At 37.3% G+C, this 13,932-nt stretch overlaps 1 protein-coding gene across 1 annotated transcript in view; it reads left to right on the forward strand.

The window, feature by feature from the left end:
- Positions 1 to 13,932, forward strand: part of LEKR1 (leucine, glutamate and lysine rich 1) — a 269,112-nt gene that overhangs the window by 121,427 nt on the left and 133,753 nt on the right. Inside the window, exon 6 of the mRNA XM_081235005.1 lies at positions 459 to 574. Coding sequence (XP_081091131.1) covers positions 459 to 574 — 116 coding nt within the window. The remainder of the gene's footprint in view (positions 1 to 458; positions 575 to 13,932) is intronic.

A 13,932-nucleotide genomic window follows, 5' to 3' on the forward strand; every position in this document is an offset into this window, starting at 1 on the left:
ATTCTTAACCACTGCACCACCAGGGAAGTCCTGACTAAGTCACTTTTGACTGAATTTCCTTCCCTAAATGTTTGCTGTTAAATTAATTTTAAAAGATTAATAGAAAAATGTGTATGAAAGTAGTTAGCTATCTTTATTTATAGTTAAAATATTATAACACAATGGAAATGAGTTGGGGTGACCATATACCTCAGTCTTCCTGGGATAACCCCAGTTTATATATTGTCTCAGCATAATGCAGATAGCACCTACATTTACTTTCATAACTGTCTCCATTTAAACAGTAGATTGTATGGTCACTCTAAAACGCTTTTTCAAAGAAAACCTTTTTTCAAATACATATTTGTTATTATGCTTGCCATTTTTAAAAATCCTAATTTTTCCTTACTTCTTTACAGTCAGAGATTGACAGAATACAAGTATCTCTGGAATAAGACTCTTTCGTTACTTACTTTTAGTAAAAGGGAGCTGACCAGTATTAAAAATGAAGTATATGATAATTTTCAAAACTGGACTTCACTGAAAGGAGAAGTTTTTCTACAAATTAAATCCATAAGTGAAACAGCCTTGACAGGTTTGTTATATATATTTAGAACATAATCGTCCTTTTTTTGGTAAATGGTATATCATAAGTAATAAAATAATGATACTTCATTTTATGTGATGGGAATTATGATTAATTTTAAAACTGTTATTTGTTAGTATACTAGATGACCATTAAGATCTATTCCATCCCTGAAATTTAATAATTATAGGCCTGATCTAAGATAAGCTCTGATACATCAATCTTGAACTGTGACCAGAAGTCTGGTTATTCCTGTTAAATGTACAAATTTGTATTTTCAAACTTTTTTTCTGTTAATGGCTGAGTAGCTCTAATTAGATCAGAGTTCCCACAGATAACAACTATAAATTCTGGACAAAGTAACTACCTAAAAACACTGGAGGGTGACTAAGACCAAGCACATGGAGGGAACATAAGAAAAATTGAAAGAAGGCCTATTACTATTTGAAAAAAGCCAATCTAAAATGGTTATGTACTGGATGATTCCAACTGTAATATATGACTATTCTGGAAAAGGCAAAACTATGGAAATAGTAAAGAGGTCAGTGGTTGCCAGGGTAGGAAGGAAGGATGAATAGGTAGAGCATGGAGTATTTTAGGGCAGTGAAACTATTTTGTATAGTATGATGGTGGATAGGTGTCTTTATACATTTTGCCAAAACACACAGAATATAGAACGCCAAGAGTGTACCCTTAATGTAAGTTATAGATTTGGGATGGTAATGATGTGCCAATGTAGGTTCATTAATTGTAAAAAATGTACCACTGTGGTGCAGGATATTGATAGTGGGGGAAGCTGTGCATGTGTGGGGGGCAGGGAGTTTCTGGGAATTCTCTGTACTTTCTGCTTAATTTTACTATGAACCTAAAACTGAACTAAAAAAATCTATTATTTGTTTTAATTGAAAGAAGAGGATAGCACTGGGTGAATTCCCTGTTTTGTTGTTGTTGTTTGTTTTGGTGTTTTTTTATGGCTATTAGATTGAGGGCAGGGTACAATCTATTCCAAGCAGGGAAGCTAGAACTTTGATAGAAATCTATAGTCTTTTTGGCTTTAAGACTGGAGGACAGAGATCAAGGCAGCTCCAGCTTTGAGAAGTGAGAGGATATCCTCGAAAAGAGAAAATGAGAGCTCAGTTTTCGCATATAAACTCTTCCCAAATCTCTGGCTTATCCCTAAAATACGTGTGTACAGGGAAGACTCTTTAAGTAGCTCATCTAAGGCTAAAGCAATTGACATTATTACCCTAGGGGAAACAGTTTTTAGTATTTGAGTTCAGCCAAGTTAACTACCTGTTAAAACAAATCAATACCAAAAAAAAAAATCAATACTCTAGAGGAACATAACAGAATCCAGAGTCTCCATAACATAACATCTGCAATGTTTAGGATACAATCCAAAACTACTTGAACTGGGAAGAAACAGGAAAATGGCTTCTACTCAAAAGAGTAGACAGTCAATAAAGACCAACCCTGAGGTGGGCCAGATGATATAATTAGCTGACTCGGATTTCAAATCAGCTGTTAACTATGTTCAATGACATAGAAGAAAATAAGCTAATAATGAATGAAAAGAGAGAAAATCTCAGCAAGAAACTATTAAAAATTGGAAAGTCAAGAATTAAAAAATACAATATCTAAAATAAAAATTTACTGGATAGACTTTTATAGCATATTGTGATTACCAAAGAAAGAATCAATGAACTTTAAGATAGATCAATAGAAATTATTCAACTTGAAGAAGAGAGATAAACACTGAAAAAACTGAACAGAGCCCCAGGGAAGGGTTAAAATGTACCATAAGTAATAAATATGAGTAAATATGAAATTCTTTTTTCCTTTGAACTGAAAAACTGTCTATGCTCATTTAAAGTAAGAATTATAATATTATATGATGGAGGTTATAAAGTATGTTGATTTAACATATGACAGCTAGAGCATAAAGGACAGGGGGATGGGGTAATAGATCCATATGGTTGCATGCTTTTTGTATTTTATGTGCCATGGTGCAACATTCATTCTATGTAGACTAAGAAATTAAGGATGTATAATCCCTAGAGCAACCACTAAAAAAAAATACAAAAAGCTATATAAAAAGCTAATAATAATGGAGAATTAACATCATCTGACTCTAAGATTTATTATAAAATCACAGTAATCAAGTCAATGTAATACTGGCATATGGATCAACAATAGATCAATGGAACAAAATAGCCTTGTAAATGACCCCTGTTAATAATGATCATTTCACTTTTGACAAGGCACCAAAACAATTCAATGGGAAAAAGAAAGTCTTTCAACAAATTGTGCTGGAACAACTGAATAGCCATATAGGAAAATATACTTTGATTCCTTAACTCCATAAAAATTAATTCAGAATTAATCAGAGCTAAGTATAAAAGCTAAAACAATAAAAGAAGAAACAGGAAAATATCTTCATGAATTGATAGTAAATGAAGGTTTCTTGGATAGGACACAGAAGTAAGAATAACAAAAGAACAAAAATTGATGAATTAGACTTAATCAAAGTTAAAAACTTCCGCTCATCAAAAGATGCCATTAAGAAAATGAATAGGTAAGCCACAGACAGAGAAAATATTCAAAAAATCTGCGACAAAGGACTGCTGTCCAGGTTACATAAAGAACACCTACAAGTCAATAGTAAAAGTACAAGTGATCCAACCAAAAATGGCCAAAAGATTTGAATAGACACTTTATAAGGAAAGATACACAAATGGCCAATAAGGACATGAAAAGGTGCTCAGCATTATGAGTCATAGGGAAGTGCAAATTGAAACCACAGTGAGATACCAGTACATACACACTAGGTTGGCTAAAATGAAAAAAAATGACAACAGCAAATTTTGTTGAGGAAGGAGGGCAACTGGAACTCTCAGACAAATCGGTGAGAGTATAAAATGTTACAGCTGCTTTGAAAAAAGATCTGACAGTTTTTTCTAAAACTAAAGATACATCTGTCTGATGTCTCTGAAATTCTTCCCTTTGGAATTTACCATCTCCCCCAAATGAAAACATATGTCCATAAAAATATTCAGCAACTATATTCAAGCTTTACTCAAGCTTTATTCAAAATAGCCTTAAGTTGGTAAAAGCCCAGAAGTACATCAGTAGAATGGATTATCAAAAAAACGGCTGAATAAACAATGGAACATAGAATGAACTACAGTAATGCAGTAACTTGGATAAACATCAAAAATATTACTCTGGAACTTCCGGGTAAGATGGCGGAGGAGTAAGACGCGGAGATCACCTTCCTCCCCACAGATACACCAGAAATACAGCTACACGTGGAACAACTCCTACAGAACACCTACTGAATGCTGGCAGAAGACCCCAGACCTCCCAAAAGGCAAGAAACTCCCCACATACCTGGGTAGGGCAAAGCGGAGAGATTCCCGCACAGAGGATCGGTGCCGAGCAGCACTCACCAGCCCGAGAGGCTTGTCTGCTCGCCCGCCGGGGCGGGCGGCACTGGAAGCTGAGGCTCGGGCTTCGGTCAGAGCGCAAGGAGAGGACTGGGGCTGACGGCGAGAACTCAGCCTGAAGGGGGCTAATGTGCCACAGCTAGCCGGGAGGGAGTCCGGGAAAACTCTGGAGCTGCCGAAGAGGCAAGAGACTTTTTCTTCCCTCTTGATTTCCTGGTGCGCGAGGAGAGGGGATTAAGAGCGCTGCTTAAAGGAGCTCCACAGACGGGCGCAAGTCGCGGCTGAAAGCGTGGAGCCCAGTGACGGGCGTGGGACGCTGGGGCTGCTGCTGCCGCCGCCAAGAAGCCTGTGTGCAAGCGCAGGTCACTGTCCACACCGCCCTTCCGGGCGCCTGTGCAGCCCGCCACTGCCAGGGTCCCGGGATCCAGGGGCGGCTTCCCTGGGAGAATGCATGGCACACCTCGGGCTGGTGCAACGTCACACCGGCCTCTGCCGCTGCAGGCTCGCCCCGCACTCCATGCCCCTCCCTCCCGCCCGGCCTGAGTGAGCCAGTGTCCCCGAAGAGGCTGCTCATTTAACCCTGTCCTGTCTGAGCGAAGAACAGATGCCCTCCGGCGACCTACACGCAGAGGCGGGGCCAAATCCAAAGCTGAGACCCAGGAGCTGTGAGAACAAAGAAGAGAAAGGGAAACCTCTCCCAGCAGCCTCAGAAGCAGCGGATTAAAGCTCCACAATCAACTTGATGTACCCTGCATCTGTGGAATACATGAATAGACAACAAATCATCCCAAATTGAGGAGCCAGGAGTCAGTGCTGTGCCTCTGAGGTGGGAGAGCCAACTTCAGGACACTGGTCCACAAGAGACCTCCCAGCTCCACATAATATCAAACGGCGAAAATCTTCCAGAGATCTCCATCTCAACACCAGCACCCAGCTTCACTCAACGACTAGCAAGCTACAGTGCTGGACACCCTATGCCAAACAACTAGCAAGACAGGAACACAACGCCACCCATTAGCAGAGAGGCGGCCTAAAATCATAAAAAGTCCGCAGACACCCCAAAACACACCACCAGACGTGGACCTGCCCACCAGAAAGACAAGATCCAGCCTCATCCACCAGAACACAGGCACTAGTCCCCTCCACCAGGAAGCCTACACAACCCACTAAACCAACCTTAGCCACTGGGGACAGACACCAAAAACAACGGGAACTACAAATCTGCAGCCTGCAAAAAGGAGACCCCAAACACAGTAACATAAGCAAAATGAGAAGACAGAAAAACACACAGCAGGAGAAGGAGCAAGATAAAAACCCACCAGACCTAACAAATGAAGAGGTAACAGGCAGTCTACCTGAAAAATAATTCAGAATAATGATGGTAAAGATGATCCAAGATTCTATTTCCCAGAACCAAAATCTTGGAAATAGAATAGACAAAATGCAAGAAACAGTTAACAAGGACCTAGAAGAACTAAAGATGAATCAAGCATCGATTAAAAACACAATAAATGAAATAAAAAATACTCTAGATGGGATCAATAGCAGAATAACTGAGGCAGAAGAACGGATAAGTGAGGTGGAAGATAAAATAGTGGAAATAACTGCTGCAGAGCAAAATAAAGAAAAAAGAATGAAAAGAACAGAGGACAGTCTCAGAGACCTCTGGGACAACATTAAACGCACCAACATTCGAATTATAGGGGTTCCAGAAGAAGAAGAGAAAAAGAAAGGGACTGAGAAAATATTTGAAGAGATTATAGTTGAAAACTTCCCTAATATGGGAAAGGAAATAGTTAATCAAGTCCAGGAGACACAGAGAGTCCCATACAGAATAAATCCAAGGAGAAATACGCCAAGACACATATTAATCAAACTGTCAAAAATTAAACACAAAGAAATCATATTAAAAGCAGCAAGGCAAAAACAACAAATAACACACAAGGGAATCCCCATCAGGATAACAGCTGATCTCTCAGCAGAAACTCTACAAGCCAGAAGGGAGTGGCAGGACATAATTAAAGTGATGAAGGAGGAAAACATGCAACCAAGATTACGCTACCCAGCAAGGATCTCATTCAAATTTGATGGAGAAATTAAAACGTTTACAGACAAGCAAAAGCTGAGAGAGTTCAGCACCACCAAACCAGCTTTACAACAAATGCTAAAGGAACTTCTCTAGGAAAGAAACACAACAGAAGGAAAAGACCTACAATAATGAACCCAAAACAATTAAGAAAATGGGAATAGGAACATACATATCGATAATTACCTTAAATGTAAATGGACTAAATGCTCCCACCAAAAGACACAGATTGGCTGAATGGATACAAAAACAAGACCCATATATATGCTGTCTACAAGAGACCCACTTCAGACCTAGAGACACATACAGACTGAAAGTAAGGGGATGGAAAAAGATATTCCATGCAAATGGAAACCAAAAGAAAGCTGGAGTAGCAATTCTCATATCAGACAAAATAGACTTTAAAATAAAGACTACTAGAAGAGACAAAGCAGGACACTACATAATGATCAAGGGATCGATCCAAGAAGATATAACAATTGTAAATATTTATGCACCCAACATAGGAGCACCTCAATACATAAGGCAAATACTAACAGCCATAAAAGGAGAAATCGACAGTAATAAGATCATAGTAGGGGACTTTAACACCCCACTTTCACCAATGGACAGATCATCCAAAATGAAAATAAATAAGGAAACACAAGCTTTAAATGATACATTAAACAAGATGGACTTAATTGATATTTATAGGACATTCCATCCAAAAACAACAGAATACACATTTTTCTCAAGTGCCCATGGAACATTCTCCAGGATAGATCATATCTTGGGTCACAAATCAAGCCTTGGTAAATTTAAGAAAATTGATATTGTATCAAGTATCTTTTCCGACCACAATGCTATGAGACTAGATATCAATTACAGGAAAAGAGCTGTCAAAAATACAAACACATGGAGGCTAAACAATACACTACTTAATAACGAAGTGATCACTGAAGAAATCAAAGAGGAAATAAAAAAATACCTAGAAACAAATGAAAATGGAGACACGATGACCCAAAACCTATGGGATGCAGCAAAAGCAGTTCTATGAGGGAAGTTTATAGCAATACAATCCAACCTTAAGAAACAGGAAACATCTCGAATAAACAACCTAACCTTGCACCTAAAGCAATTAGAGAAAGAAGAACAAAAACATCCCAAAGTTAGCAGAAGGAAAGAAATCATAAACATCAGATCACAAATAACTGAAAAAGAAATGAAGGAAATGATAGCAAAGATCAATAAAACTAAAAGCTGGTTCTTTGAGAAGATAAACAAAATTGATAAACCATTAGCCAGACTCATCAAGAAAAGAAGGGAGAAGACTCAAATCAATAGAATTAGAAATGAAAAAGGAGAAGTAACAACTGACACTGCAGAAATACAAAAGATCATGAGAGATTACTATAAGCAACTCTATGCCAATAAAATGGACAACCTGGAAGAAATGGACAAATTCTTAGAAATGCACAACCTGCCAAGACTGAATCAGGAAGAAATAGAAAATATGAACAGACCAATCACAAGCACTGAAATTGAAACTGTGATAAAAAATCTTCCAACAAACAAAAGCCCAGGACCAGATGGCTTCACAGGCAAATTCTATGAAGCATTTAGAGAAGAGCTAACACCTATCCTTCTCAAACTCTTCCAAAATATAGCAGAGGGAGGAACACTCCCAAACTCATTCTACGAGGCCACCATCACCTTGATACCAAAACCAGACAAGGATGTCACAAAGAAAGAAAACTACAGGCCAATATCACTGATGAACATAGATGCAAAAATCCTCAACAAAATACTAGCAAACAGAATCCAACAGCACATTAAAAGGACCATACACCATGATCAATTGGGGTTTATTCCAGGAATGCAAGGATTCTTCAATATACGCAAATCAATCAACGTGATACACCATATTAAGAAATTGAAGGAAAAAAACCATATGATCATCTCAATAGATGCAGAGAAAGCTTTCGACAAAATTCAACACCCATTTGTGATAAAAACCCTGCAGAAAGTAGGCATAGAGGGAACTTTCCTCAACATAATAAAGGCCATATATGACAAACCCACAGCCAGCATAGTCCTCAATGGTGAAAAACTGAAACCATTTCCACTAAGATCAGGAACAAGACAAGGTTGCCCATTCTCACCACTCTTATTCAACATAGTTTTGGAAGTTTTAGCCACAGCAATCAGAGAAGAAAAGGAAATAAAAGGAATCCAAATTGGAAAAGAAGAAGTAAAGCTGTCACTGTTTGCAGATGACATGATACTATACATAGAGAATCCTAAAGATCCTACCGAAAAACTACTAGAGCTAATCAATGAATTTGGTAAAGTAGCAGGATACAAAATTAATGTACAGAAATCTCTGGCATTCCTGTACACTAATGATGAAAAATCTGAAAATGAAATCAAGAAAACACTCCCATTTACCATTGCAACAAAAAGAATAAAATATCTAGGAATAAACCTACCTAAGGAGACAAAAGACCTGTATGCAGAAAATTATAAGACACTGATGAAAGAAATTAAAGATGATACAAATAGATGGAGAGATGTACCATGTTCTTGGATTGGAAGAATCAACATTGTGAAAATGACTCTACTACCCAAAGCAATCTACAGATTCAATGCAATACCTCTCAAACTACCACTGGCATTTTTCACAGAACTAGAACAAAAAATTTCACAATTTGTATGGAAACACAAAAGACCCCGAATAGCCAAAGCAATCTTGAGAATGAAAAATGGAGCTGGAGGAATCAGGCTCCCTGACTTCAGACTATACTACAAAGCTACAGTAATCAAGACAGTATGGTACTGGCACAAAAACAGAAATATAGATCAGTGGAACAGGATAGAAAGCCCAGAGTAAACCCATGCACATATGGTCACCTTATCTTTGTTAAAGGAGGCAGGAATGTACAGTGGAGAAAGGACAGCCTCTTCAATAAGCGGTGCTGGGAAAACTGGACAGGGACATGTAAAAGTATGAGATTAGATCACTCCCTAACACCATACACAAAAATAAGCTCAAAATGGATTAAAGACCTAAATGTAAGGCCAGAAACTATCAAAATCTTAGAGGAAAACATAGGCAGAAAACTCTATTACATAAATCACAGCAAGATCCTTTTTGACCCACCTCCTAGAGAAAGGGAAATAAAGACAAAAATAAACACATGGGACCGAATGAAACTTAAAAGCTTTTGCACAGCAAAGGAAACCATAAACAAGACCAAAAGACAACCCTCAGAATGGGAGAAAATATTTGCAAATGAAACAACTGACAAAGGATTAATCTCCAAAATTTATAAGCAGCTCATGCAGCTCAATAACAAAAAAACAAACAACCCAATCCAAAAATGGGCAGAAGACCTAAATAGACATTTCTCCACAGAAGATATACAGACTGCCAACAAACACATGAAAGGATGTTCAACATCATTAATCATTAGAGAAATGCAAATCAAAACTACAATGAGATATCATCTCACACGGGTCAGAATGGCCATCATCAAAAAATCTAGAAACAATAAATGCTGGAGAGGGTGTGGAAAAAAAGGAACACTCTTGCACTGCTGGTGGGAACGTGAATTGGTACAGCCACTCTGGAGAACGGTATGGAGGTTCCTTAAAAAACTACAAATAGAACTACCGTATGACCCAGCAATCCCACTACTGGGCATATACCCTGAGAAAACCATAATTCAAAAAGAGACATGTACCAAAATGTTCATAGCAGCCCTATTTACAATAGTCTGGAGATGGAAACAACCTAAGTGTCCATCATCGGATGAATGGGTAAAGAAGATGTGGCACATATATACAATGGAATATTACTTAGCCATAAAAAGAAACGAAATTGAGCTATTTGTAATGAGGTGGATGGACCTAGAGCCTGTCATACAGAGTGAAGTAAGTCAGAAAGAGAAAGACAAATACTGTATGCTGACACATATATATGGAATTTAAGAAAAAAAAAATGTCATGAAGAACATAGGGGTAAGACAGGAATAAAGACACAGACCTACTAGAGAATGGACTTGAGGATATGGGGAGGGGGAAGGGTAAGCTGTGACAAAGTGAAAGAGCGACATGGACATATATACACTACCAAACGTAAGGTAGATAGCTAGTGGGAAGCAGCCGCATAGCACAGGGAGATCAGCTCGGTGCTTTGTGACCGCCTGGAGGGGTGGGATAGGGAGGGTGGGAGGGAGACGCAAAAGGGAGGGGATATGGGAACATATGTATATGTATAACTGATTAAATTTGTTATAAAGCAAAAAAAAAATAAAAAATAAAGATGGAAAGAAAAATATTACTCTGCCTGAAAGTAACCTTACACAGATAATGCACATTGTAAGATTCCATTTATATGATGTTCTAGAATAGGCAAAACTAATCTATAGTGGGGGAGGGGAACAGAAGTTACCTCAAGGGGAGGATTGACTGGAAAGGGGGCATGTGGGCACTTTCTTTGGTGATAGTAATGCTCTCTATTTTGATAGAGGTTTGGGTTACACAGTGGATGGATTTTTCCAAACTCATCTATTGATACATTTGAGATTTATGCATTTCCTTGTGGGTAAATTTCACTCAAAAATTAGAAATCTGGGCTTCCCTGGTGGCGCAAGTGGTTGAGAGTCTGCCTGCCGATGCAGGGGACATGGGTTCGTGCCCCGGTCCGGGAAGATCCCACATGCCGTGGAGCGGCTAGGCCCGTGAGCCATGGCCGCTGAGTCTGCGTGTCCGGAGCCTGTGCTCCACAATGGGAGAGGCCACAACAGTGAGAGGCCTCTGTACCACAAAAAAATAATAATAATAAATAAATAAATAAAAATTAGAAATCTATATTGAACGCTAAATAACAATGTGCATGCTGAAGTATTTAGGGGGTGAAATATATTGATTTATCTTGAAATGCATAAATATGTAATATGGATAGAGGAATAGCTATGTTATAAAGCAAATATAGTAAAATGTTAATTGAAGAATCTAGGTGGTGTGTATATTTGAGTTCACAGTACAGTTCTTCCAACTTTTCTGTATATTTTAAATTTTTTATAGTTAAATGTTAGAAAAAGAAAGCATTCTAACCATATAACTTCAGTTTCATAATTTTATTATATAATATGTGCCTTTAGAAATGAATTGTATATGACAATACTCTTAAAATTTTTAACTAATTTTGAGAATTAAATTTGGACAAATACAGATGAATATTATAACAACCATGTTTTCAACTGCAAAAATTGTTAATTTTTAATACTTTACCTTTAAAAAAAGAAAATATATTTCAAATATAATTGTTATACTTTAATATGTATGCATGTGCTAATTGTATTTATTATTTTTACATTAGATTTTAAATTTTATATAGATGGTATCTTATACTTTGAACTTGCTTTTTTCATTCAGTTATGTTTTTGAGATCAATATTAATATAGATAAAATATCACATGTATGTTAGTGTCAGTTCAGCAGACATTGAATCAAAGGTATAAGTGCAGGTAGTTTATTTGGGAAGTGAAGTTCATGCAGGTATAGGGACAGAAAGGCAGCCAATAAAGGTTGCACTATTGCAGTGGGCAACTGGAGCTTAATCCCATGAAGAAACTGAGAAATGGTTTAAAACATATGCCTCAGAATTCCTCACTCAAGGAGTGAGAGAGCTGGACATCAACTCCCCAGAGTCATTGGTTAAGGGCTGCTCCCAGACAGTGTAAACTCCTTGGCACCTGTAGTCTGCCATTCGGTGGGAAGTGTTACTTTCTGCAGTTCCAGGGAAAAGATTCCTCCAGCACAGAGACACAAATAGTGGGAACTGGAAGTCAGTAGAAGAACATTGAAAGGTTCAAGGGATATGAGCAGGGCACTGACAGTGTCCACTACGGTTAATAATATAGATATACTCTAGTTTATGCATTATGTCCATTTGAACATTCACATATATCTTTTGATGAATGTATGCCTTTGTTTCTTTCCAATAAATACCTAGGAGTAGAATGGCTGGGTCTTATGGTAGGTTATATTTAACTTTTTAAGAAACTACCCAATAGTTTTCCAAAGTGGTTGATCCTTTTAAATCCCTACAGCAAAGTATGAGAGTTCTAGTTGCTCCATATCCTTGTCAACACCTAGTGTTGTCAATCTTTTAAATTTTAGCCATTTTAATGGGACACACATAGAGGATATTAATCCACATTCAAATCACTTCTCAATAATTTTCTCATTTTTGAGTGTCTTGTCACATCTTATTATAGAATATTTACCTCATAATGTCAGTAATGATGAACTCAGTCATACCAGAATAGAAGAAGCATCAGCTCTACCTGTTTTTGTTTTCATTTGTGTTGCATTATTAGTATCTTCCCTAATGCATGATTTCTTTGGGGGAATCTTTTAAGCTAACTGTCCACTTTAGGACTTAGTTTAGGTAAACCACAGAGGAGCACATAGACTGCAATATGTCACAATCACAGAAAGAGATAGAAAAGCAAGGAGGTACTGACAACCCCTCTGCATGGAGGAATATTACTCCTTCCTCACTTTAAAAGCTCAGTCACTTTATTCTCTCTGAATGTGACCCATATAATATAAGGACAGAGGGAAGTACTGCAGGTGCATGAAGGGGAGATTAGCTAAGCGTCTCCCAGAACAAGTAGCTGCCCTTTCTTATGACTTACGTCTTGGTTCAGATGTCAGCTCTTCAGAGAGATCTTTGCTGGCCATCCTAGTTAAAGTAGTCTTCCCTTACACTTCGCTATCCTATTTTTCTGTTTCATGTTTAATAACATTTATCACTGTCAGAAATATTCTTACCCATTTACTGATTTATGTGTTTACTGCCAGATCCTCACACTAAGCTATAATCTCCAGGAGGACAGGAATTTTGATGGCTTTGCTGAATGCTGTCTTCCTAGTGTTTTAAGAGAATTTTGCCTGTCACAGAGTAGGTGCTCAGTGAACATTGTAGAATTTAAATGGAAATAAAGGACACCCAAATTTTAACCCAGATTAAATCTGATAATTTTTATGTTCCTCTTAAAACCTCTGAGTATTTTCTAAATGTTTTTGATAATGCTCACTTATTACTTCTATATCTAGGGAGAGAGAGTAAGGAGAAAGGAGAGGCTTTGTTTATGAGTTACGTCTGCCTGCAGCCATAGGTTACTATCAGTAGTAAAATTCTCAATCTGATTTTTAAAGCTTGTTTGAAACTTATTTTTTGAACTTTAAGGAGGGAAATGCAAAACTTTATGATTCTTCTTTTTCCCTCAAATTCAAATGCCTTTAAGGATTTTTCTGACTATAAACATAAAATAGCCTCAATGTTAAAACATAGAAAATACAGAAAAAAATCAAGGAAGGAATTGAAAATCATCTAGAATCTCATTACACAAAGATATCTGCTGTTAACATTTTGATATAGAACTTTCTAATCTTTATTTTCACCACATAGATATATATACTTAATAATATATCATGGAAATATACAGTCATGCCAACTAACTATGTAAACTATGTTGACATAGCATCTCATTGTAGGAATGTATCTTAACTTATTTAACTGGCTTTCTATTTGTGGACATTTAGGTTGATCATAGATTTTGCTTTTATAAATAAGGTTTCAGTGAACATCTTTACTCATGAATCTCTATGATCTTGTCCCATTTCTTTTATTTAACATAGTTAATTCCTAAAAGTGGTATTGAAGAATCAAGTAGTATTACATTTTACATTTTATCTAACATGAGAAGACAGGAGGTAGTTTTCAACCCTTAACTTTAACATTTACCATTATAATAAATCATATTGCTTTTATATCAGAAGTG

The sequence above is a fragment of the Mesoplodon bidens genome (assembly GCF_964165515.1).
Source record: "Mesoplodon bidens genome assembly, chromosome: 5".
Classification (NCBI taxonomy): Eukaryota; Metazoa; Chordata; class Mammalia; order Artiodactyla; family Ziphiidae; genus Mesoplodon; species Mesoplodon bidens.